The 26965-nt window shown below is 43.3% G+C and overlaps 3 protein-coding genes across 15 annotated transcripts; 1 reads left to right on the top strand and 2 right to left on the bottom strand.

The window, feature by feature from the left end:
* The first annotated feature begins 2559 nt into the window (after nucleotides 1-2559).
* On the top strand, nucleotides 2560-22407 carry LOC135101595 (valine--tRNA ligase-like). Of its 13 annotated transcripts, XR_010269319.1 has the most exons (7): nucleotides 4902-6217; nucleotides 6676-6821; nucleotides 7321-7430; nucleotides 7559-7806; nucleotides 9359-9557; nucleotides 10045-10103; nucleotides 20881-22390. XR_010269319.1 is itself a non-coding variant. In XM_064005766.1 (5 exons), the coding sequence occupies exons 1-4, from the start codon at nucleotides 6170-6172 to the stop codon at nucleotides 7759-7761; spliced, it is 507 nt and encodes a 168-aa protein (XP_063861836.1). In that variant the 5' UTR covers nucleotides 4889-6169; the 3' UTR covers nucleotides 7762-7806; nucleotides 20881-22406. The 13 variants fall into 13 exon arrangements, 2 of the variants coding, with proteins under 2 accessions (XP_063861836.1, XP_063861834.1); XR_010269325.1 differs by lacking the exons at nucleotides 4902-6217; nucleotides 20881-22390 and adding an exon at nucleotides 2560-3033 and having other exon boundaries at nucleotides 6906-7430; nucleotides 10045-11721; XR_010269328.1 differs by lacking the exons at nucleotides 4902-6217; nucleotides 20881-22390 and adding an exon at nucleotides 3043-3213 and having other exon boundaries at nucleotides 6906-7430; nucleotides 10045-11721.
* Nucleotides 12103-17398, bottom strand: LOC135101069 (uncharacterized PE-PGRS family protein PE_PGRS54-like). Its single transcript, XM_064004642.1, has 9 exons — nucleotides 17190-17398; nucleotides 16523-17067; nucleotides 15566-16102; nucleotides 14855-15397; nucleotides 14192-14701; nucleotides 13581-13867; nucleotides 12980-13154; nucleotides 12463-12615; nucleotides 12103-12254 (listed from the first exon to the last, which is right to left on the bottom strand). The coding sequence occupies exons 1-9, from the start codon at nucleotides 17396-17398 to the stop codon at nucleotides 12103-12105; spliced, it is 3111 nt and encodes a 1036-aa protein (XP_063860712.1).
* LOC135101068 (uncharacterized PE-PGRS family protein PE_PGRS54-like) lies at nucleotides 17403-26893 on the bottom strand (the record flags this gene model as incomplete). Its single annotated transcript, XM_064004641.1, has 6 exons — nucleotides 26684-26893; nucleotides 24659-24789; nucleotides 24066-24275; nucleotides 22685-22847; nucleotides 18384-21136; nucleotides 17403-18077 (listed from the first exon to the last, which is right to left on the bottom strand). Coding segments are annotated over exons 1-6 (4017 nt in total), but the record flags the coding sequence as incomplete, so codon positions are not given.
* Between the last annotated feature and the right edge of the window lie 72 nt (nucleotides 26894-26965).

Below are 26965 nucleotides of genomic sequence, written 5' to 3'. Positions count from 1 at the left end.
ACACACACACACACACACACACACACACACACACACACACACACACGTTGAAGAGGAAAGAGGCCTATCCAGCGGTGCCTTTGATTCATCACTTCGAAATGTGCTTTATTTATTTTACTCTGTTTTTCTTACTTTTCTTGATCAGTTCTTCAGAGAGAGAGAGAGAGAGAGAGAGAGAGAGAGAGAGAGAGAGAGAGAGAGAGAGATGGGGTGGTTAGGTTGCGAACATATCATTATTACCTACTTGTGATGTTTCTATATTCCCTTATATTACGGTAATATGTTTGCACTTTGGTTGATCTCCTCGTCATTCATATTGATTACCGAGTGTCCAGTTACTATTGTTACGTAACTTGGTATTGATGTAGACCCGTTAGTTGGATATCAGGATTAGAGCGTAGAGAGAGATAGGGCGGCAGATGCTGCTTCAGTTAGACTGGTGTTTCATTGTGCCTTGTCAAACATATAGCCTTAGAACATAACATGATAAATAAAATGAAGATGATCCAAGTAACCGTTTGGCCTACACGTGGCAGGTTCTGTATAGCACATACACTATTTCCACCTATCATCACCCTAATGATGCAACACTAACAACCTGATTACTTAGTTCATTCCATTCACCTATCATTTCGAAACACTTAAGAGTACGAGTATATGAGATCGATTCATAAACAAAGATATAACTAAGCATCAAGTAAAGATCACTTGTAAAAATGCTGCTTGTATCTCCTACAGTATATTATGATTAATAACAAAATTGTATCTTTAGATTAGTTAGGGAAGCTAAGAAGTAAGGGAGAACGGACTAACGTTTTCTGTAATCTTGAATGGCTGACTTACCAAGTGAAAAGTGAATGAGGTAATGGAGACTAGCTTATAAAAGGTGCCTTTTCTCTGTTTTATACTGTTCATACTTGAATTTGAATATATCCATAGAACGACAGTTCACAACCTCATAGTAGTTTATTCCAGTTATTAGCTACTCTTCCATTAACTGAGATATTTTTCCACATCTAAAATGAATGTTTGATGAGATTTTTTTTTACTGATTTTTTTTTTAATAGCTAGTCCAGCTTATTGCATACACGTAAAACTTATTATGAATAACATGAGCTGTCACAAGGATGGTTCACAAAAGTTTTCAAACTTATTTCCAGTGGGATCCCTGATGTAAGGCAAGACAGCAGTCAAACAGAGGAGTCAGCACTCAGCAGTGCAGTTGGCATGTGTTGGTTTACCAGAGGAAGAATTAGAGACGTCGCAGTGAGCGTTTTGATACCAGATAGCGCCAGAATTTTTAATTCTCGCCGGAAAATAAATACTTTTTGGGGCAAGGTTTTACAAGCTTACAAAGGTGTATCGTTGCACAGTAATGCGTCTGAATTTTAAGTCAATTAATTTCGTGATAACTGACAGCACATGACATTGTTTGAGCCTCTATTCATAATTTCAGATGATATTCTTAAAAGAGCCTATAAGTGTATCAAGGCAGGCAATCTGTAATTTTCTACTGACCTCAATGGAAGTATACTAATATATACTTGCATTTTCATGTACTAAACAACAGGCAAATCCATTTAATGTAAAGAAAATATAATTTTGTATCAGAGACTTTATTTTTGCGGTACGATCACTATCCTCGGGTACTTGGGCAGCGAGCAAACCAAAACACAGACACTCGACTACCCTGCACAATGGATACATCACCGCCACAATCATGGACTACAGCGGAATTAAGAAAATTCTTGAAAGAACGAGCTATACCCTATTCTGGATATAGTAAAGCAAAGTAAAGGCCTTTGTATCGGCAGAACTGAGAGGCTATTGTTTACACTTTACACTCCCTAACGGCGCGCGGCGCTTTCTTTAACTGAAGAATCATGATCAAGATAAGTACGTCGTACGTCCGCCAGCGGTGCTGTTCTTTTTTTATTTCACTGATTACTTTCATATACAGGACGTGTCAGTGATATCTGATATTTTTCAACATTCCCAGATAAAATGCACAAGCCGAAGTCAACATCCTTTTATTTTTACTGTTTATACTTACTTAAAAAAAAAATCATTACCTATTTTTAGTTTTATCTTATAATTCAATTAACAAAGCCTTATCATACACCAGTAAGTATGAATATTAATATTAAGGGTTATGTTTTTTATTTTAGATACACTTGTGCAGCAATTCATGCTGTACTTTTCCTGCACATCGATTTCAAATTTAGCTAAGTCATCCCTTTGCCCCACGAAATCGGAGACAATTAAAAATGCTGGCGCTGATAGGTATCTACCAGCCTCACTGCGACGTCTCTAATTGCCAACTACCCACTTATCCTGAATTTATAAGAAGCAAGGTCGATCTTCATATATATATATATATATATATATATATATATATATATATATATATATATATATATATATATATATATATATATATATATATATATATATATATATATATATATATAATTTTTTTTTTTTTTTTTTTTTTTTTTTTTTTTTTTTTTTTTTTCTGTATCCTCCGTACTGCTCCAACACTTAGGAACCGCACGTGTTCAGATGTTACCATAGCATGTTCTCCACGTTTCCTGCATAACAATCTAAAAATTTGTATCAGGAAATTACTATCCAGCTTCAATTCCCTTGAATCGCTGAGAACCGAGAGGGAACCACATCAAGAAACTAATATATAGACTCCTTGAACCACACTCTCCACTACGCACACGTTCATCCACACCTAAAGTTGTGGTGAATAGTATTTTTTTTTTTTTTTTTTTGTTTCTATAGTGCATGCATAAATTGTCTTTTATTTACTACGATCTGCCGTATCTAGCTCGATGGTTTCATTTACGTTTTGATCCTTGGTTTCGATGGATCCGAAACTGAATCCACGCGTAAGCTTCTCGAGTCCCCAAACTCAGTGACTCAGTGAAAGCAAACCAGTCGTGGTGTATAGTACAGTGCTCCTCCTCCGAAAAAAAAACAGTGGTATTCTATTGGCAGTGATTTGTCTCCACAAGTGTCTTATGGGTAAGATGAGACAGAATAAGGTGATTACTGTGTAAACCCGAAAATAAAACCCTTTACCATCAGGCATTTTCTTGGAGACGATAATGATTCATTTTGAGAATTGAACTCTCCACGAGTTGAGGAGGCCTGTTGACAAGGAGTGTCACTCCCACCTCCGGACTTTAGCTGGCTTGTCTCTTGGTATGTGATTCAGAATAGTTTGGCATACATATTGCTTTAGAATTTTGCTTCAGTGCTCTTCCAGGTTCTATCCAATGTTTCTTCAAAAATCATCAGACACAGCATTAATTGCATTCAATTATTCCACTTGTTAATTGTTTAATTAGTTTATCCTTTCGAATCATCTCGAAGTATGATGTATCCTACCAAACCTATTCTTCAAACAGTGTAGTTGCTTGCCTTGGTGATAGTAAGGAGACAGTTATGGAGTTTGACCTCGTTGAACATACTAGTCAACGTTACATACAAGTTATATGTTACAAGTTACAAGATTTTTTATTCAAGTTTTGTTTCTTTATGCACTAATATAATAGGATTGCTGATTATCACGTGTGCTTTCCATTTGATAAAAATGCAGAATAGGGCCTTCATCTCTTTTATCCATATCCCTCTTCCTATCCCCAACAAGCTTGGGAACCTGGCAGGAAAGCGTGTTTTTGTGTGCTGGAGTCCGAAACAGAGGAGATATGGCGATCCCGAAAAAAATAAATAGATAAATCTAAGGACAAAAACCTAATAAATATTGAGTACCATTTTTTCGGCTCCTCTCCCTACATGGTTGAGGACCTGTTGGGAAAGCGGGGTTTTTGGGTGGGGAAAGCTAAAAAAGAGCCGAATACCACCTCTAACTACCAAAAATAGTGAGCTGCCTACTGTTGTTCCAGTTCTTCTTGTTGTGATGGCCACTATGATCTTGTTCTTGCTGTTAGCATCCTAACCTAAATAAACTAAGCTAAATCTTATCTAACCTAACAAAACCAGTGAATATGAAATAGAACACAATTTATGGACAGGTTCTGGTAAACACATCCTTTCAATGCAGATTCGTGAGTTAACTACAACAGGCCACTGTCTAAAACTTGTATAGGTATATTACACTAAGTATATTATCTTAGTATATTAAGTGTTTTACAGATTGCTAAGAAGGCCCTGTTGTGCATATTGACACTTTTTTTTTCTATATTCATTATGAAAACATTGAAGAACTTATTTCCAGACTCGTTTGTAGATAAGAGTAGGAGGAGGAAGAGGAAGAAATCAGTAATTAAGGAGTTGGAGAAAGGTGTGTGTGTGTGTGTGCGCAGTAATGGTAGTGAGAATATGAACATTATGTCGATGTTATTTGTGTTTTTTATTATTATTATTATTATCATCATTATTATTATTATTGTTATTATTATTATTATTATTATTATTATTATTACCATCGTCATCATCATTATTACTACTAGTAGTAGTAGTAGTAGTAGTATTGCAGCTCAGTATTTTATAATGGGGCATTAACTTATACTAGTCTTACCTGAAAATCTCTCATTCTCCACCATTCTCCAATCCAGCAGCGCAGACCGAGACCCAGAGAAATGTAAACAGACACAGGAGCCAGATTTGACCTAGGGGTGAATGTGTTACTTTTTATTGAGACAATGGTTCTATACATGCGTGAGATGGAGGTGGAGGAGGAAGAGGAGGGGTGTGGCCAGGGGGGCGGATAGCAGCGTGTGCCAGCAGGGAAATGTATACTAACATTTAAAGGACACCTGTCAAGAAAGGTGAGGTCGGCTGCCGCTTTACTATATTTATTTTCCTCCTTTTGGTTAACGTGTAGAATAGCTGCTTCTGACCGATTTTCAAATATTTAGGCTTTTTTTTATGAAAAGATATGTACCCTACGTAACATACGTGGCATTTCACTGGGCGGCCGGCTTTTGGTTACGTCAAGTTATTTGTTAGGGTACATAATTTGTCCCTGTGTTCCTAAATGTATTGTTCTCTCACTAACAATGTTTTTAGAAGCCACAAAGATGATTAAGTGGATTCTCGGGGTTGTTTTGTCCTAATTCTTGTTAAACTATTACTAGAATCATGGAAACACATTTGAAAAACTCATAATAACTTCCATTACAACCTCTTAAAAGTATAAGATTATTTGCCAGAATGTTTAGGAATACAGACTTCAAGTATTTGAGAAATTTCAGCTGAAAACTGTTTAAAAGTGGTTGCTATTTCTTGATAATTCCCCCTAACCTGTCAAACAAGCTTGGGGACCAGTGGGGAACCTCGGGTTTTGGGGGGGATGAAAATAAGTGAAATAAGGGCGTTCAAAAGTCTAAGGAAATTTACCTCAATATTTTGAATTTCCCTAACCTATCCTAGCCCTTAGACTCCCCCTGCTTGGACGTTAATCTAACCTAGCATTACCTAATCTAGCTGGTGGGACTGTTCTTCCCCTGGATCCCACCCCCAACTAGGACATTAACCTAACCTAGCATAACCTAACTTAATCTAACCTGACCTAGTATAACCTAACCTAGCATAGCCCAATCTAACCTAACATAACCTAACCTAAGGAGGAACCTTAAAAATTATACTGTTATGCCTTACTGGTGTGGTGTGGAGATTCTCAGGACGATGGAGGGGGGGGTACAGTTTGGCGGCTTCCTTAATAAACACATGGAACTTTTTCCTTATGTCTGTATATCGCATTTTTACCATTGCCATTGCTAAATATCTCACACAGGGACTTCTTTTCCTGCTGAACACTGGCACTGTTTGCTTCACTTCTCTCCACAGGGTAGCCATATTAACAAATGACAGTAAGCCTCTATCAAAACACCTGACACATTTCTAAAACAAACGAAAAGTGTAACTGAACCTACCGTGGAAGGTCATAATCGGCAGCCCCAGGAATGGCCTCATAAGTGGCAGCACATGATTGGAGGGATCAGCTTTACAGATACCATGGAATCCTAATATGCCACAACCCACAAATCCCAGTTATAAACAAAAGAAAATCATTTCACTGTTTACTTTTGACTGGTGCAGAGCTCGCTGGACTTAGAAAATATAAAATTTCTCCACTCTCACAAATGCTATTACACCCATAAAAGACACATGGCCTCCCAATGTTTTTGCATTTATGGCAAGGTCACTAAACCCTTCTCCACGACATGGGAGTTTCATACTTGTAGGTAACACGGACGTGATATCCAGATTAACCAAGTTGTTGATTATAATAGACAGAATTTATTAACTTTATTGCTTGTTCAACCAAATGCCTCTCTCTCTCTCTCTCTCTCTCTCTCTCTCTCTCTCTCTCTCTCTCTCTCTCTCTCTCTCTCTCTCTCTCTCTCTCTCTCTCTCTCTCTCTCTCTCTCTCTCTCTCTCTCTCTCTCTCTCTCTCTCTCTCTCTCTCTCTCTCTCTCTCTCTCTCTCTCTCTCTCTCTCTCTCTCTCTCTCTCTCTCTCTCTCTCTCTAACCATGAATTGTATCACCACTGTCATCTGCACTATTAAGCACCACAGAGATTTGTGTTATGGTGGTTATTGAATTCCAGTAATAACATTCATCAGATCCTCCATACTCTTAATTGTATGACACTATTGTCTTCATTATTAAGTACCGCAGGGTTTTGTTTCCCCACAGGGTTTGCTGAGGTTTGAGGCACAGGAGGCAGTGCTGCTGGCCCTGTTGGCACTGGCACTGTACAGAGGGTGCCACGCCCACCCTACGATGGTGCCTCACTGCAGCAGGACGCAGGATGACATTGAGCCCATACTGAGGGCTCAGTGGTGAGTAGATGGTGGTATTATAGATGATAATATGTTAAGTATTATGATTAGCCATAAACACTTACTTACCTTCAAACCCACCAGTTCATGCACTGCAAAGAGTTGGCACAGGAGGTGTCAAAGGCTGTACAGAGTGGCTGCCTGTGCCTGGTGCCAGGCCTGCATGGGAGGGTGTATCACAACTGGCTGAACAACATCACAGACTAGTGTGTTTCCCATCAGCTCTGGTGGGGCCACAGAATCCTAATGTATTACGTTACTGTGGGAGGTATGGGTGGCAGCCAGCTCAGAGGAAGATGCAAGGTGGAAGACTGTGGAGAAGGAAGGTGCATGTGTGTCTGTGTACCTAGTGCTTGTTTGCATTGCCTGATATATGGGAGAAAACATTACATTTTTATAGTTTTATTTCAGATGGTGTACACTCTTTGCCTCTATCGCATCTAATAGTCTGTTCTTAATATCTGGATTTTTGTGGGGGCAAAACTGTACCATGTTATAGTTTTTTTACAGTTGAGGTACATTCCTCTTGTCTCTGTCATCTCTTCTGGTCTGTTCTGGATACCTACTATATTTCTGAGGGAAAACTGCACTATTTTACATCATTCAAATGTAAGTGTGTGTATGAATCATCATTTAAAGAAAAAGCTCGTACCACAGTAGAGAAATAATTGAATAATTTCCCATGCAGCTCCAGTAATAATAGCAACTTTCCATCCTCATCCTGTGTCCCTCCCCAGGCATGCCCTTGGCCTCCATCATCTCCACCCAGCAGGAGGAAGACATCCTGGATGCGTGGTTGTTTTTCTCCAGCCTTTTCCCTTTCACCTCACTGGTCTGGCCAGGTCAAGAGAGAGAAGGATCCACACCTGACCTTGCTTGCTTCTTCCTGACAACCTTGGTGGAGATGGGTCACAGCATCCTCTTCTTCTGGTTGGCTTGAATGGTCATGCTGGGACTCAATCTGATGGGGAGGCTCCCCTTTGAGGTGAGGCACTCTGGGTCTTGTTCTCCTGGTCTTGTTTTTTCTGTTCCTTACCTTATTTTTGTTCCTCTGTCTCATGTGTTATCAGAAACTCATCAGAAACTCGAGTTAACTGTATATGTGTAATTTGAGATGATGGTGTGTTCATCAATCTATTTTTATTCCTTATTCTATTTTATTCCTTATTTTCAATGAAGTCTGAACATTTTCTACCATATAACTTAATGTCTATTAGTAATGTAGACTCTAGTTGTACTGATTGTCTTTTTGTAGATGTCCAACTCTTCAGGAAGTAAACAGTTCATGCAGGGAAACCACAGAATGTCTGACTTCTGATCTCTCTAAAATTTCTGACTGGGACAGAGCAAACTTAATTCCTCCATCTATTAATGCGACGCAACCTTCCTGACAACTATCCAGTCCTCTTCAATGACACCTGACTGTCCCCCTCTTCTACACTACCTTCTGACAAGTATCCAGTCTTCTTCAATGACACCTGACTGTCCCCCTCTTCTACGCTAAACATTCTCAGTCTGTCCATTACTTAAAATCTAAACTGGAAACTTCACATCTCTGTAAGCAGCTTCTATGAAATTAGGCATTCTGAGTCATTTCCAACAGTTTTCTCACCCCCCCAGCTGCTAACTCCATAAAGAGGCCTTATCCATCCATGAATGGAGTATGCTTCACATGTATGAGGGGTTCCACTCATACCATTCTTTAAGACAGGGTTGAATCAAAAGCTTTTTGTCTTATCAACTTCTTTAACTGCCTCTCTTCAGCCACTTTCTCATTGCTGCAATGTTGCATCTCTTGCTATCTTCTATCACCATTTTTATGCCAACTGTTCTTCTGATCTTGCTAACTGCATACCTCCCCTTCTCTCACAGCCTCACTGCACAAGACTTTTTTTTCCTCTCATCCCTCTTCTGTCCACCTCTCTAGTGTAAGAGTTAACCAGTATTCTCAGTCATTCATCCTTTTCTCTGGTAAACTTTGGAACTCCGTGCCTACTTCTGTATTCCCACTTTCCTATGACCTGAACCAAGAGGGAGGTTTCAAGATGCTTATTCTGTATTTTTGACTGACGCTTTTGACTCTATATGGGGACCAGCACCTCAGTTTTTTTTCTCTCTCTCCCTTGGCTGATGCTGCTTCTACATTAAAAAAAAAAGAGGAGGCTAGTAATGTTTGTAGATTGAAGTTGTTACTGTGTATGTGTCTTATATTATTATTTCTTTATAATCAGAAGTGGAATGTCAAATTGTTTATTATTTGCATGTAAACACGTATGATACACAGATTTATAGCTTTAAACTCTTAGTAAAGCCTCGAGTCATTCCTCGGGGTGCAGTTCTCTGTCATAGCTTAGAGTCTTCACTTACTGAGTAGGACCTGTAAGACAAACACAGACAGGAGGTGACTGAGGTAAATATATTTTTATAGTAAAAACTGAATGTCATAGTGTCAAGTTCCCACTCCCACCACACTGCACTGTGCTTCCAACTCTCAGCCCATAACATCACAACACTCAACCTGCCCACTCTCCTGGCAGCCTTTGGCGTCCACTCCTTATGGCAACTTGCTGTCCTCCACCTCATCTGTGTCATCCTGAGAAAGCCTGGCCAGCTGCCACACTTGTGATAAACCTCACATGACTTTCCCAGGGCTCATAAGGATCACTAGATCTTCACAGCCCTAACAACAACAAACAATAACAACACTCAGGCTATATCGTCTGCTATGGGGGGAATGTAAGTATTGTAGGCTTATCAACATATTTCCAGGCTAATTTGGAATGGAAAATTCTGGATTGGGGGAAGATGGGAAAGAATAGATAAATAGATAGAGTGAGTGATCTGAGCTTGGAGACTGAGATTTTTTGGCTTTTTATTTGGTTTATGTGATTCCATAGGCTTGCTTTTGTGTTTTCAGTCTGGTTTGTGACTTGTAGGTGTTGTGGAAGCTGTGGAGAGGGAGGGAATAGTGAACAAGAGAGGGGAGAGAGTATGATGTTTTCAGCATCATTTTATCCCGTTTTCTTACCTGGTGGGCTTCCTTGGTGAGGAAAGCCACATTCTGCCTATGCTCCAACCCTTACAAACATAAGTAGTCCCAAAATTAAACAAACAGTACAACAAGTGCTGGAAAGTGCATCATAGGAGAGAGAGAGAGAGAGAGAGAGAGAGAGAGAGAGAGAGAGAATGGCTAAGTAATGATATTCTTTGGTTATTTCCACAGCTGCAGGATGGCGACAGAAGAAACCTCAGCTTGCAACTTTTCATCTTCAGCTGAATACAGTAAACCCTCAATATAACAAACTTCAGTTTACTGGATTTTGGATATAACTGACCATTTAAGGCTATCAAACATTAATTTTATTTTGCCAACTGTTTGCAAATTACAGTACTTTCAAAATTATCAAACAGAGAGAGAGAGAAAGAGAGAGAGAGAGAGAAGGATATGTGGTTATGTGTGTCAGCCAGTGAGCTTGACAATGGCTGATGACTCTCTCTCTCTCTCTCTCTCTCTCTCTCTCTCTCTCTCTCTCTCTCTCTCTCTCTCTCTCTCTCTCTCTCTCTCTCTCTCTCTCTCTCTCTCTCTCTCTCTCTCTCTCTCTCTCTCTGTGCGCTGAACATCATCACATCAATTTTATTTACAAGTAACCAACACATACTGTATGTGCTACAGTGATAAAGGACTTCATATTGCTTGTAGAGTTAGTTTTTTTGCTCTAATATCACTCGTTATACTCTTGTTTACTTGCTCCATTCCCATCATAAAATATTCCACAGGCAACGAAACTTTAGTAATTTGTCAATAAAACTCTATAACAATGTTGATAATGCATAAAATACATAAATATAAACCATAGTGGTAGGACTTAACACTTGCACAAGGAGTAAACTCTTGTAAACTCTTTTCCATTTCTATTGTAACATATTCCACAGACAACGAAGCAATAGTAATTTGTCAGTAAAACTCCATAGTCAACGAAATTTCATACACAAGTTAATTTACATCGAAATTGCTTTCGGGAACAATTTGGACGGTAAGAGGGTAAATAAAGGAAGGAAGGGTAGAGAAGAGTCGGCCATTATGTCACGCGTTGCCGCCAGCCAGTTATGAATCAAACATCAACCCTGTTTCCGAAACTCCGAATGGCACAGTTGAAGGCAGTTAATTACAGCAACTTGAAAGGATAATTTTAGAATAAACAGTGATTACCAAAAGGATTGAGAAATACAATAGTATGAACTGGAACACACATGAAATAATATCTGCAATGCACAACAGATTAGTAACTGAAACCCAAGTATGAACATATACCTGACATGCACAGAATTAGATGAATTATAATATTCATAAGGAAATACCGCAAAACAAAATATGTTACAACAGTTTTCTTTATTCAGTTCTTATACGTTTAATACATGAAGACCAAAATATCATCTCTATTTCCTTGATCGAACACTCCACATACCCGTATCACACACTTTTTTTTTTTACAATATTAATGGTTTTACTGTGAAACCACACAAACCTGATTTTATTACTTTGTCTATTTTTAATGCATATCTTTCTATAAAAGGAAGAAGAAAACCCAAGATCTGTCTTCATTTTTATAAGTACCTAAGCAGGAATTCAAGTTCATCAACAGATTGCAAGGCTTCACATAGATGCTTAAGAATGTTAGCATACGATACTATCACAAATACTTAGTAATAAAGAACAAATGTACCATTACCACACCAAAATAACCGATAAAAACAATTTGACACCCACAGAAGTGTTTGCTCTTTACTATCTGCATGTTCCACCTTCACTGCACATTGTCAGGAAATAATGATTGTTGTTGTATAAAGGCAAAGTCAGCACAAGTAGCGAGAGAGAAAGAGAGAGAGAGAGAGAGAGAGATTACAATACAATCCATCACTCAGTATTCGTGGTATCATATACTATTACAGGTAAGGTGAAGATGACTAAAGTGATATATGATATAACCTTGACATAGTGAATGATGATGGTGATCAACTTTTTTTTCCTTTAGTCCTTTTCACAGACAGACTTTATCCACATCAACACATGTGGCTTGGGTGGTGGAGTATATCTTTTTGTGTCCCCAGCTTAGTGGAGGGTGTGTCTATTAACTGTTCTCATGCACACTGTTTCTGCTAAAATAGCCTTTATCTCACTTGCCCAGTGTTCAAGGATCCACTGCCGTCAGGAACATGTAATGCATTAATTCTTGTGTGCATGATGTGTGTTCATGTATACCTAGACACTTCAACTCTTGGATTATTTTCTGAGGATACACTTGCCAGCAGATGAGCTGAATACGCCACCGTCGGGGCATTTCAGGACAAAGGCGATGCCCTTGCTACACAGGTAATAGGCAGAAGGATCGTCTTTCTTGGCGAAGACTCCTTGAAGGTTCTTGCAGTCATCAGCTGAGAATGAAAAGGTTTTTAGCTAGGACGTCATATATTTGTAGTTAAACAGGAATGAGTAAGGAAAATTATCATATTAGTTTTCTTATATAATCCTCCATTTCTTCAGTAGTTTCTTCTCTTAAAAATCAACATTATGTCACAAATTGTGATTTTGATCATCCATGGTTTACTCAAAACTTGACAAAAAGAAGTTGTTTTTACTTACGATTGATATACTTTTGTGTCTCTCCAAAGTCGAAACTTTTCTTGCGGCGCTGCTCACAAGACACGTTCTCTGGCAGGTCACACGAGTGCTTCTCATCGTTGAAGTATAGTCCACCGAGACACTCGTGCTTGACTGGGACACCATCTCCATCACCTGAGTAATGCACCAGTATATTTACATATATACTTATTAATCAACTAATCAATTAATTTACTTATTCATTTACATTTATACTTTTACCTAAGGATTTTGTATCTTGTAAAGAACACACATACAGAAGAGCAGGGATGTTGGCTCTTTGTTTCCTCTGGCCTGAAAGGTCACAAGCCCTCAGCTTATGATCCTACCTACATATGGTTTGCTAAGTGGACAGAAGTTATAATGTGAAAGGAAACAAGCTAAAAGTCTCTTCCCTCAGTCCAGGATTCACAGTCGGATTTTCTCTGCTGTGAAGCAAGCACATTTCCTTCTTAAATAGTTTTTAAATGACTTCTACAAATGGAAGCATAGAACTTACACTTGTAGTACTCGGTGCAGGCCTCTGCAGGATAGAGGCATTCACACGTGGGATCACAAGTGGGGGGCTTCTCCGGTTGGCACTGCGGATACTGGTCCTGGATCACACACTGGCTTAGCTGCGGGTTGAACACTAGTCCCTCAGAGCAGGTGTGGAACTCGGCGTTGGCTCCAGGCTGGCATGTGAAAATATCGAAGATCGTATCAATAATTGTGCTTAAACAGATAGTAAAGGTGTGATTTCCCCCTAATTTTTTCACAGATTTCAAGTTAATAAAAAGTAGTCGGTATCAAATTTTAAGTAAGTGAAAAGTAGTCAGTATCAAATTTTAAGTAAATGAAAAGTAGTCGGTATCAAATTTTAAGTAAATAAAAAGTAGTCAGTATCAAATTACAATTAAACAACTAGAGCAAACTTTCATGAGAAAAAATCTGAGTCATATTTAACCCCTTAAGATATTATGTTTCTTTTATAGATGGAATAAGAAGAGAAACTTTAGATATCAAAGAAAATTACAAAACTTTGATCAAGTAAGAAAAAAATGCAGGTAATGTCAGCATCTTCAACAGAATATTTTGATAGGTAAAGAAAGTCCACTAACCGCGCAGTAGTAGTAGGAAGTGCAGTCTTCGGGATGAGGCCTGAGACAGCATTCACAGTCACATATATCGGGCTTCACATTGGGCGGCTCCGTGGGTACAATGGGCTCTGGCACGGAGCATTCTGAATCACCGGTGGCGACACACTTAGCGTTGCGGGGCCAGTCACACACCCTCAGTACGGGATTGAAGTGAAGGTGGAAGGGACATCTCCTAACATACGGTTCTCCATTCAGACACCGAATCCACTTCCTGCAGTCTCGTGGATGTGGGAAGATTCCTCGTCTCTCTGGACATGACAGTTCACAGTCCTCTCCAATACCTCCATCTCCACCATTACCTCCATCTCCACCTTCACCACCACCATTGCCACCATTACTGTCTCCACCATCACCACCACTACCTCCATTGCCACCATCTCCACCATTACCATCTCCACCATCACCACCACTTCCTCCATCTCCACCATTTCCACCATCACCACCATTTCCATTATCACCACCGTTTCCACCATTACCACCATCACCACCACCACCTCCATTACCACCATCTCCACCGTTACCATCTCCTCCACTGCCACCATCTCCTCCACTGCCACCATCTCCACCATTACCTCCATCATTGCCACCATCTCCACCACTACCATTTCCACCATCACCGCCGCTGCCTCCACCACACGGCTTGCCTTCAGGAGTCAGGTAGTTGCCGGTGACACAAGGCGTGGCGCCTTCATGGTTGCAGGTCAGCTTGCTCTGTTGCCAGACAGTGCCTGGGGCGCAGGGCATCTCCTGAGGTCCGTAGGGCGCGCACTGGATGAACTTCCGGCAGTCAGTCGGATGTGGCAGGTACTTGCCAAGGGTGCAGTTAATGGCACAGCCGTCAATGACGTGGCCACCGCCGCCTCCACTGCCACCATCGCCACCATTACCACCATCTCCACCATTACCACCATTGCCATTTCCTCCATTGTCATTGTTGCATTTACCACAACTCTTTGGACAGTTCTTTGCAACATATTTCTGCCACGAACAGTCTCCGTCAGTCGACTTGCAAACACAGTCCTTATTTGCAGCCCAGTACTTGCAGTCAGCAACCTTATCTTTGCATACTTCATCTCCGCCACCTCCTCCATTATCACCACCTCCACCATTGCCACCATCTCCTCCATTGCCACCATCTCCACCACTGCCACCACCTCCACCATCTCCACCATTACCACCACCTCCACCATCTCCTCCATGACCGCCATCTCCACCATCACCATTTCCACCATTACCACCATCTCCAGCATTGCCACCATCTCCACCACTACCATTTCCACCGTCACCTCCGCTTCCTCCGCCTCCACCGTCACCGCCGCTGCCTCCACCACACGGCTTGCCTTCAGGAGTCAGGTAGTTGCCGGTGACACAAGGCGTGGCGCCTTCATGGTTACAGGTCAGCTTGCTCTGTTGCCAGACAGTGCCTGGGGCGCAGGGCATCTCCTGAGGTCCGTAGGGCGCGCACTGGATGAACTTCCGGCAGTCAGTCGGATGTGGCAGGTACTTGCCAAGGGTGCAGTTAATGGCACAGCCGTCAATGACGTGGCCACCGCCGCCTCCACTGCCACCATCGCCACCATTACCACCATCTCCACCATTACCACCATTGCCATTTCCTCCATTGTCATTGTTGCATTTACCACAACTCTTTGGACAGTTCTTTGCAACATATTTCTGCCACGAACAGTCTCCGTCAGTCGGCTTGCAAACACAGTCCTTATTTGCAGCCCAGTACTTGCAGTCAGCAACCTTATCTTTGCATACTTCATCTCCGCCACCTCCTCCATTATCACCACCTCCACCATTGCCACCATCTCCTCCATTGCCACCATCTCCACCACTGCCACCACCTCCACCATCTCCACCATTACCACCACCTCCACCATCCCCACCATCTCCTCCATGACCGCCATCTCCACCATCACCATTTCCACCATTACCACCACCTCCAGCATTGCCACCATCTCCACCACTACCATTTCCACCGTCACCTCCGCTTCCTCCGCCTCCACCGTCACCGCCGCTGCCTCCACCACACGGCTTGCCTTCAGGAGTCAGGTAGTTGCCGGTGACACAAGGCGTGGCGCCTTCATGGTTACAGGTCAGCTTGCTCTGTTGCCAGACAGTGCCTGGGGCGCAGGGCATCTCCTGAGGTCCGTAGGGCGCGCACTGGATGAACTTCCGGCAGTCAGTCGGATGTGGCAGGTACTTGCCAAGGGTGCAGTTAACGACACAGCCGTCAATGACGTGGCCGCCGCCGCCTCCACTGCCACCATTGCCACCATTACCACCATCTCCACCATTACTACCATTGCCATTTCCTCCATTGTCAATGTTGCATTTACCACAACTCTTTGGACAGTTGTTTGCAACATACTTCTGCCACGAACAGTCTCCGTCAGTCGGCTTGCAAACACAGTCCTTATTTGCAGCCCAGTACTTGCAGTCAGCAACCTTATCTTTGCATACTTCATCTCCGCCACCTCCTCCATTATCACCACCTCCACCATTGCCACCATCTCCTCCATTGCCACCATCTCCACCACTGCCACCACCTCCACCATCTCCACCATTACCATCACCACCATTGCCACCATCACCACCATTGCCACCATCTCCACCATTACCACTACCACCATTTCCGCCATCTCCACCATTGCCATCTCCACCATTGCCACCACCTCCTCCATTGCCACCATCTCCACCATTACCATTTCCACCATCCCCACCATCTCCTCCATTGCCGCCATCTCCACCATTACCATTTCCACCATTACCGCCGCCTCCACCATTGCCACCATCTCCACCATTACCATTTCCACCATTACCACCACCTCCACCATCCCCACCATCTCCTCCATGACCGCCATCTCCACCATCACCATTTCCACCATTACCACCACCTCCAGCGTTGCCACCATCACCACTACCATTTCCACCGTCACCTCCGCTTCCTCCATCTCCACCGTCACCGCCGCTGCCTCCACCACAAGGCTTGCCTTCAGGAGTCAGGTAGTTGCCGGTGACACAAGGCGTGGCGCCTTCATGGTTGCAGGTCAGCTTGCTCTGTTGCCAGACAGTGCCTGGGGCGCAGGGCATCTCCTGAGGTCCGTAGGGCGCGCACTGGATGAACTTCCGGCAGTCAGTCGGATGTGGCAGGTACTTGCCAAGGGTGCAGTTAACGACACAGCCGTCAATGACGTGGCCGCCGCCGCCTCCACTGCCACCATTGCCACCATTACCACCATCTCCACCATTACTACCATTGCCATTTCCTCCATTGTCAATGTTGCATTTACCACAACTCTTTGGACAGTTGTTTGCAACATACTTCTGCCACGAACAGTCTCCGTCAGTCGACTTGCAAACACAGTCCTTATTTGCAGCCCAATACTTGCAGTCAGCAACCTTATCTTTGCATGCTTCATCTCCGCCACCAGCTCCGTCGCTGCCACAGGAACCACAGCTCTTAGGACATGCTGCAGCCACATAAGATTGCCATGAACAGTCACCGTCTGTGGGCTTGCAGACACAATCATTATTTGCAGCCCAGAAAATGCAGTCATATACTTCGTCCTGACATTTACCTCCTCCATCTCCACCATTGCCTCCACTTCCTCCATCTCCACTGTTACCATCACCTCCTCCATTTCCACCATCTCCACCACTGCCGCCATCTCCACCATTACCATCTCCTCCATTGCCACCATCTCCTCCACTTCCACCATTGCCATCTCCACCATCACCAGCATCTCCACCATTACCACCACCTCCTCCATTGCCACCATCTCCACCATTACCACCACCTCCACCATCTCCATCACCACCATTACCACCATCTCCACCATTACCACCATCTCCACCATTACCACTACCACCATTGCCATCATCTCCACCATTGCCATCTCCACCATCGCCACCACCTCCTCCGTTGCCACCATCTCCACCACTACCATTTCCACCATCTCCTCCATCTCCTCCATTGCCACCATCTCCACCATTGCCATTTCCACCATTACCACCACCTCCATCATTGCCACCATCTCCACCACTACCATTTCCACCGTCACCTCCGCTTCCACCGTCTCCACCACTACCGCCGCTGCCTCCACCACACGGCTTGCCTTCAGGAGTCAGGTAGTTGCCGGTGACACAAGGCGTGGCGCCTTCATGGTTGCAGGTCAGCTTGCTCTGTTGCCAGACAGTGCCTGGGGCGCAGGGCATCTCCTGAGGTCCGTAGGGCGCACACTGGATGAACTTCCGGCAGTCAGTCGGATGTGGCAGGTACTTGCCAAGGGTGCAGTTAATGGCACAGCCGTCAATGACGTGGCCGCCGCCGCCTCCACTGCCACCATTGCCACCATTACCACCATCTCCACCATTACCACCATTGCCATTTCCTCCATTGTCATTGTTGCATTTACCACAACTCTTTGGACAGTTCTTTGCAACATATTTCTGCCACGAACAGTCTCCGTCAGTAGGCTTGCAAACACAGTCCTTATTTGCAGCCCAATACTTGCAGTCAGCAGCCTTATCTTTGCATACTTCATCTCCGCCACCTCCTCCATTATCACCACCTCCACCATTGCCACCATCTCCACCATTGCCACCATCTCCACCATTGCCACCACCTCCATCATCTCCACCATTGCCACCATCTCCACCATTGCCACCACCTCCACCATCTCCACCATTACCATCTCCACCATTGCCACCACCTCCACCATTACTATCACCACCATTATCACCACCTCCACCATTGCCACCATTACCACCATCTCCACCATTGCCACCATCTCCACCATTGCCATCACCTCCATCATTACCATTTCCACCATCTCCTCCATTGCCACCGTCTCCACCATTACCACTTCCACCATTACCACCACCTCCACTTCCACCATTACCACCACCTCCACTGTTGCCACCATCTCCACCATTACCATTTCCACCGTCACCTCCGCTTCCTCCGTCTCCACCGTCACCACCGCTGCCTCCACCACACGGCTTGCCTTCAGGAGTCAGGTAGTTGCCGGTGACACAAGGTGTGGCGCCTTCATGGTTGCAGGTCAGCTTGCTCTGTTGCCAGACAGTGCCTGGGGCGCAGGGCATCTCCTGAGGTCCGTAGGGCGCGCATTGGATGAACTTCCGGCAGTCAGTCGGATGTGGCAGGTACTTGCCAAGGGTGCAGTTAATGGCACAGCCGTCAATGACGTGGCCACCGCCGCCTCCACTGCCACCATCGCCACCATTACCACCATCTCCACCATTACCACCATTGCCATTTCCTCCATTGTCATTGTTGCATTTACCACAACTCTTTGGACAGTTGTTTGCAACATACTTCTGCCACGAACAGTCTCCGTCAGTCGACTTGCAAACACAGTCCTTATTTGCAGCCCAGTACTTGCAGTCAGCAACCTTATCTTTGCATACTTCATCTCCGCCACCTCCTCCATTATCACCACCTCCACCATTGCCACCATCTCCACCATCACCACCATTACCACCATCTCCACCATTATCACCACCTCCTCCATTACCACCATTTCCACCATTACCTCCATCTCCTCCATTTCCACCATCTCCACTATCACCGCCACCTCCTCCATTGCCATCATCTCCACCATTATTTCCACCACCAGCACCATCGCAACCACTACCACCACTACCACCACCCCCACCACCACTTCCACCACACGGCTTGCCTTCAGGAGTCAGGTAGTTGCCGGTGACACAAGGCGTGGCACCTTCATGGTTGCAGGTCAGCTTGCTCTGTTGCCAGACAGTGCCTGGGGCGCAGGGCATCTCCTGAGGTCCGTAGGGCGCGCACTGGATGAACTTCCGGCAGTCAGTCGGATGTGGCAGGTACTTGCCAAGGGTGCAGTTAATGACACAGCCATCAATGACGTGGCCGCCGCCGCCTCCACTGCCACCATCGCCACCATTATCACCATTTCCACCATTACCACCATCTCCACCATTACCACCATCTCCACCATTGCCATCTCCACCATTACCACCATCGCCTCCAATGCCACCATCTCCACCATTGCCATCTCCACCATCACCACCACCTCCTCCATTGCCACCATCTCCACCATTGCCATCTCCACCATCACCACCACCTCCTCCATTGCCACCATCTCCACCATTGCCATCTCCACCATTACCACCATCGCCTCCATTGCCACCATCTCCACTATTGCCATCTCCACCATCACCACCACCTCCTCCATTGCCACCATCTCCACCATTGCCATCTCCGCCATCACCACCACCTCCTCCATTGCCACCATCTCCACCATTGCCATCTCCACCATCACCACCACCTCCTCCATTGCCACCATCTCCACCATTGCCATCTCCACCATTTCCACCATCTCCACCATTTCCACCATCTCCACCATTACCATTTCCACCATCGCCACCATTGCCACCATCACCTCCATCTCCACCATTGCCACCATCACCATTACTACCACCACATGGCTTGCCTTCAGGAGTCAGGTAGTTGCCAGGGATGCAAGGTGTTAAGCTCTCATGGTTGCAACTGAGCTCACTTTGCTCCCATACAGAATAGGGGGCACAATTTATCTCCTGATATGGCAAACACTGGATGAACTTGCGGCAATCCGTCGGATGTGGCAAATACTTGGCATTGGTGCAGTTGACGACGCAACCATCAACAATGTGAATGCCTCCATCACCGCCGTTGCCACCGTTGTCACCATTTCCATTTCCTCCGTTACCATTTTCTCCACTGCCTTCACCACTCCCGTTGCTTTCTTTGCTTCCGGACTCCTTACTCCCAGACTCCTTACTCCCAGACTCCTTACTCCCAGACTCCTTGCTTCCAGACTCCTTACTCCCAGACTCCTTGCTTCCAGACTCCTTGCTTCCAGACTCTTTGCTTCCAGACTCCTTGCTTCCAGACTCCTTGCTTCCAGACTCCTTACTTCCAGACTCTTTGCTTCCAGACTCCTTACTTCCAGACTCCTTGCTTCCAGACTCCTTGCTTCCAGACTCCTTACTTCCATGCTCTTTGCTTCCAGACTCCTTACTTCCAGACTCATTGCTTCCAGACTCCTTGCTTCCAGACTCCTTACTTCCAGATTCTTTGCTTCCAGACTCCTTGCTTCCAGACTCCTTGCTTCCGTGTTCTTTGCTTCCTGGGTGCTTGTGTTTATGGGAAACTACTTTTTCATCTGATGCAAAGGAAAACTCTCTCTTCCTCACAGCCTTTCCATCTTTGCAGTTGCCACACGACTTGGGGCAATTGTGAAGGACGAACGTCTGCCAGTCACACACGTCTCCTTGACAGGTGCATCCTCCCTCTTTCACAAAGACATCACAGTCGCTCCGGTGGTCGACACAGGCTGTCTCGGTAAAAGAACCGATCTCCCACGCCCCCTCACTGCAGTCCACGTTAATAGCCAGGTCACACTGGGAGGTATCGCGGTTGAACAGGAGTCCGCTGCTACAATAGTGCTTCACCGCCTTGCCATTCTCGCCTGTGAAATATACGTTCATCACCAGCGTAAGTGAGGTAGATGTACTCGGTCTTTGCACATGTTTGCATTGTATTTGTAGTTCATTTAGTTTTAGTGAACACGTTATATAATATAGTCTCATATGAAAGAGAATTTTGAAAAAGTTGTGCTATGATTAAATTCAGCATGCAAGAGACTTAAACGCACATCAAGAATCTAGCATTAACTAGCAAATGACTTTGACGCTTGGAATTCCTATGGTCTTGATGGAGGCCTTTCTGTCATTCTCTGTAACTTTTGTTCTCGTTTCTTGCCTGGTCAAACGCCTCTGTGTATCAACATCCACTTACCTTCTTGCTGAAAGTTTGAGAAGCATGGCCGCTCCAGTCCTCCAAACTACTGACCTAAATATTTAATTTCCTGTCTTTCTAAAACCTCTGGATCTGTTTTTATTACGTAGACAGCCGTCTCCTGTGTTTTCGCTACATGAGACTTTCTTTTCACTCTTATTTTTATTCTCTCCACCTTATTAATGCAAGAGTTAACTAATATCTTCACTCTTTAATTTTTCACTGGTAAATTCTGAAACTACTTGTTTTTTTTTTTTTTTTTTTTTTTTTTTTACCTTCTTACAACATGAAGTGTTTCAGAAAGAGAAGCATCAAGATACCTCCGGAATTATATTGACTCATCTTCTTTCCCTCTTTTTGTGATCAACTTTTCTTTTAGAAGTGGTTAGTTGAACGGGTCTTTTCTTCTCTTCATATTAGCAAATAAAGAAACACATCATAGATTCGTCTCCCTGAACTCCTTCATAACCATCTTGTCCGTTCTGTGTGAGGCCTTTATTCGCATTCTAGTAATCTGCTACCCAACTAGAATCAGCCGCATTTAATTTCCTTCTTATCTTACTTATTCACTAATTAATTTATCTAACACAGAGAAATATAATCCTCTGAGGGAACAGTTTCCATTACCACCGTACATCGCGGCACGGCGTTCACAGTGGAAACTAATTTTCAAGTTGCGAAAAAAACTGTGGACTATGAGACAGTTCTTTCTAAAGTTGATAAGGATACGTAACTAAGGCCCGTATTCTGAAACGCTTTGCTCTCTCATCAAGACTACTTTCAAAGACCGCAGAGATGATCAACCGGTTCTCCGATAGTGTTTGAGAAATTTTGTTAATCTGTCGCTAGAAACGTAAAAACACCCTTTAAAACCCATGTACGAGCTTCAACTAGAACCACTTGAAAGTAGTCTGGGTGCGGCGCAGAAGCGCTTCGGAATGATTATGGTTAGCTTTCGTTTTTTTTTTTCTTCTAAGTCGCAACGTTACTATGTCCATTACTAAAAAAGTAAAAAAAAAAAAATATATATATATATATATATATATATATATATATATATATATATATATATATATATATATATATATATATATATATATATATATATATATATATATATATATATATATATATATATAATAATCTTGATCTCTCGTTACAAATAGTTATTGTGAATCACACACACACACACACACACACACACACGCACGAAACTCACACTGCCAGAAAGTGGAGCACTGGTCGGCGGCAGGGTAGCGGCAGTTGTCACAGGAGCAGGGAGGAGCTTGAGGGCACTGGGTGTTCTCCTTTGCGTCGCACTGCTCGGCCCGGGCGTTGTACATAAGGCCGTTAGGACACTCCGTCAGGTGCTCCACGCCTTTCTGTAAATATGCCGCCGTGATAAGAACATGAAAAAGATAGCCACGATAAGAACATAAGAAAATAAAGGAAGCTGCAAGAAGCCATGAGCCCTACACGTAGTTGTCCCTGTTTCCACTATCATCCTCATCCATAAATTTGTTTAACCTTTTTTTAAAGCTCCTTAGTGACTCTGCACCAATAACCTGATTACTGAATCCATTCCATTCATCTACCACTCTGTTTGAGAATTATTTCCTTCATATCTCTGTTTTTAAGTTGAACTTTTCAAGTTTGAACCCATGATTGAAAAATTAGATTTAAAAACCTGGTTAAGAAAGGCACGGTGAAAGATAAAGAAGGCAGCGTGTGACTGGTGACTGACTGGGTATTAAAGTAAGGGAAACCATGCAAGGAGACTAGAGGACACACACACACACACACACACACACACACCATGACATAAAACAAAAGAGAAATGTAGCACTGTGTAATATTAAAGGTACAATATATCATAATAACAAGTATAGCTAGAAAAAAAAAGGGAGAATAAAGAAGATTATATGATATAGAGATAAGAAATAAAGGAGGGAGAAAAGGAAGGAAGGGGGTTTGTGAGGTGCGTCATGAAGCTGCTTGAAGACTTTTATCTCAAGTGGTAAAAGGTATTAACGAAAGGGGGCTGAGAGAGAGAGAGAGAGAGAGAGAGAGAGAGAGAGAGAGATTGTGTTTGCGCCATATCCCTCAATCTCAAAGACGTTGATATGTGACGATAAGCTTCACTTCACATTTTTTCTTCATCTCTGTGTCACTAATCTTATCAGCTTCGTTCTCAAGTTAATTAAAAAAAACCTGTCACATTTTATAAAACCACAGGTGTAGAGGAATTATTTAAGGGAGGGTGAGGAAAGGGATAAAAACCTATAAAACAAGAGGAGAGGGACAACAAAGAAAAGAAAGAGCAAACAGCAGCAGACCTGTTTCTTATTACGGGAGTAGATTATGTAAAAGACAGAAACGAAAGCTCCTCCATCCACCGCTTCCTCCAACCATGGCAAACAGGGAAAAAAAATAAATACCATGCTGCGTGAAAAAAAAAAAAGCTGGGAAATTTTACAATAGACGAACTATCGCTATTGCTAGACTATCAACAATAACCTCAAGGAAGCGACAAATTTACTTGCACTTTGCTACGTCGAAGGAGGAGGAGGAGGAGGAGGAATGGGGAAGAAACAACTCACAGTGTCACAGTGGTAGTAAGCATCGCAGCGGTAGGGATGAGGCTTCGTACAGGTGCCCCCGCAGTCACACGTCACCAGTCCATCCGTGGGACCATCGGGAACGAAGGGCACCCGAAGATTGCACGACCTCTTGAAGGGGACGCAGTGTGCCTCCTTCGGGACGTCGCACGACCCCCGAGCAGCGTTGTAGTGCAGGTTGGAGGGACATCTCTGGAATACGTGGGACAAGGACGTGTGTAAATCAGTCATGTCTTTTTCTTGAGCATTATTTATCCTTCACTATTATTGAAGTTAGTGTGTACGGAATACAATATTAATACCGTGAAACTAAGAGAAAATGCGAACACAAAGTATATCAATAAAACATGATTAAATCATGATTAGCTTTTTAAAAGGAAGTATACGAAACCCTTTACCGACCATGATTTGTCTTTAAAGCTTTTCAATTAATCTGCTAGACTTTCTTCACATTACTTCATTCCCATACAACCAAATCTCATGTCTAAGTTATTCTATAAATGACACTTTGTCACTTCTTTCCTTCCTTCTCCTTGCATCTCATAATCCCTTCCCTGCATCCTTGCGTCCCTCACCTTGACGAAGGGCACGCCGGCGATGCAGTGGACGTACAGGACGCAGTAGGTCGGGTGCGGATACTGTGCGTCAGGCTCCCCGCACGTCAGACTGTGGCACACGCGGCTCGACAGCTCATCCAGAGGCGTTCCTGAAATTATTCGAGTATTTTTTGAAAGGAAGGCAACTATGAAAAGTATGAGACTGTGCCCAAGAACCGATGTTTTTACATGGTGGAAGAAAAGTCAAGATCTACGAATGCATGCAAGATAAGGGTGCTTACGTAAAATAACTATTCTAGGAAACCTGCTGCTACTTTCTTTATTTGGTTACTCAATGAAAACCTACAAGTGAAAAAAATATATATATACCTTCCAGCTTGTCTATATGAACGTGTCACTTCAGTCATAGATAAAAATAATGGAAATATAAAATGCTTAAGTAATCGAGAACACATCTGTTGTATTTTGCTTATCTAGTCAGAGAAACCTTCAACAAATTGTAAATAATGATAGGGAATGGGCTACTCGTATAGTTTCTGGAAAAGGAGGAATAGCAAAGGAATGACCAGAGAGGAGAACAAACTTGAAGAAGGTGGAATCTGAGCATTTGATTTTAGTTATCCAAAAACACGCTACACCAAGCTGAAAAAAATGATAAGTACGAAGCATAGTTCATATAAAGGTTTTCTCTTACAAGGTGGGAAGCTTCACCTTAGCCAATGAAATAACCTCTACAGCTGCACCACCAAGCTCTATAAGGCACTTTCTACGTATTGGATATATTATGGCTGCGCTTAGCACCCTAGGAATTCACCACACACGAAAGACAAGCTGAAGTAGTCACGCAACACACGAGCCCCACACTCTCGTACCACACGGATCGGGACGTCCGGTAGCATGGTGTTTATTCCTCCACTGAATCGTCGTGGCTAATGAAAAATAGGTCCGAGCGCATCAGTGACTGAATCGCCTTGATTCAGCATGGTATGAATCACTTCATGTAAACGCAGCGTACGTTACAGGTGATTCAGCACCCTTGGAGGTATTGGTGCCAGAGTTTTAGAAACATTATTCTACAGTCATACCACATTAACTTTAAAATCCATAATTTGTAAAGATTACTCGTCATATCTGTAATAAGATAACATAAATATTATGCGGGAATTACCCATCCGCTGCGAGACAAGCAAAGTCATCGTGCCTGAAGGAGTAAGGCAGGGAGATACAACACTGTCAGAACTATTTATACCTAGTCCAAGTATAAATAGTTGAAGAACGCGTGGATAGATAAAGAAATTAACATGTCATTAGAAGTAATTAAACTACCTAAGATTTACGAATGACATAATTTTAGTTTTGGATATGGTAGAGAGTTTGAAGAAATGCCAAGGTCCCGATAAATATTTCTTAAAGCATATGGATATGAGAGAACTTAAAGTAATGTTCATTGTTAATAAAAGAAAGAACTTCATTGATAGTGAAGGTGATGTTGTCAAAGTTAGTGTAATTACTGGTCATAAACTAAAACGAAATAAAGTAAAATAATGAAAAATAAAATGTGACATAATGAATAATGATAGGATGGAAAGCATCTTGCAGACAAAAACATAACCTTGGGAAGATTATGTACAGCACCTGAAAACGTAATGTATGTACTTGTGGTTCTGACCAAACTGGAAGCGTAAGTAGTGTCGTATGTTCTTGCAGCGACGGTCAATGGATGTGAAACACGAAAATCAACTAGAATAACTTAAAGAGAATGGAGGAGCACTTAGGTTAGTTTAGGAATAACAATAAAATGGTTGGGAGGATGTAGACTGTAGAGTAATCAACATGGATGATATGGGACAAGGCAAAACTAAAGACCTAATTGTGCTAGAAAAAAAAAGAAAAAAAAAAACATGTACGGTATGAACGAAGACGAAAGAACAGTTGATGGAGCAAGGTATGCACTAATGTGGTTGTAACTGGAAGGGATTCGAAAAATGCAATATAATACAAACAAGCGTGTTCATCTACATTTGTGGAAAACGACAGACTCACTAGCTTGGGTTCCTTGGAGCAAGAAAATTATGCCCACTAGCAGGACGAGGGCCAGAGGGAACAGAACCCGAGAAGAGGCCCCCATGGTCGCTCGGCTCTCTATTTCCCAGATGATAAAGACGAGCCAAGCTGAAATCTTTGTGCGGGACTGACCGAGGGACGGGGCCAGGAAGTGACAACCCGGCAAAGTGGCGAGCTCCTCTGGCTACCGGCATTATATACCCACCAAGCTTATCACACCATGGTGTTCTCGTCTTACGTGGCATGCCAGCAACGGCAACC

The sequence above is a fragment of the Scylla paramamosain genome, chromosome 6 (assembly GCF_035594125.1).
Source record: "Scylla paramamosain isolate STU-SP2022 chromosome 6, ASM3559412v1, whole genome shotgun sequence".
Lineage (NCBI taxonomy): Eukaryota > Metazoa > Arthropoda > Malacostraca > Decapoda > Portunidae > Scylla > Scylla paramamosain.
This window is presented reverse-complemented; position numbering and strand designations above follow the sequence as displayed.

Coding starts and splice junctions, on each gene's coding strand:
- LOC135101069 (XM_064004642.1), bottom strand. CDS start 17,398: ATGGAGGAGGTGGTGGTAATGGTGGAGATGCTGGTGATGGTGGAGATG. Junction 14,702..14,854: donor TGGCAATGCTGGAGATGGTG/GTAATGGTGGAA, acceptor ATAATGGAGGAG/GTGGCGGAGATGAAGTATGC. Junction 12,616..12,979: donor CTGCACCGAGTACTACAAGT/GTAAGTTCTATG, acceptor TGCATTACTCAG/GTGATGGAGATGGTGTCCCA.
- LOC135101595 (XM_064005766.1), top strand. CDS start 6,170: ATGGCAAGGTCACTAAACCCTTCTCCACGACATGGGAGTTTCATACTT. Junction 6,822..7,320: donor CCCATACTGAGGGCTCAGTG/GTGAGTAGATGG, acceptor ACCATGTTATAG/TTTTTTTACAGTTGAGGTAC. Junction 7,431..7,558: donor CTATTTTACATCATTCAAAT/GTAAGTGTGTGT, acceptor GTCCCTCCCCAG/GCATGCCCTTGGCCTCCATC.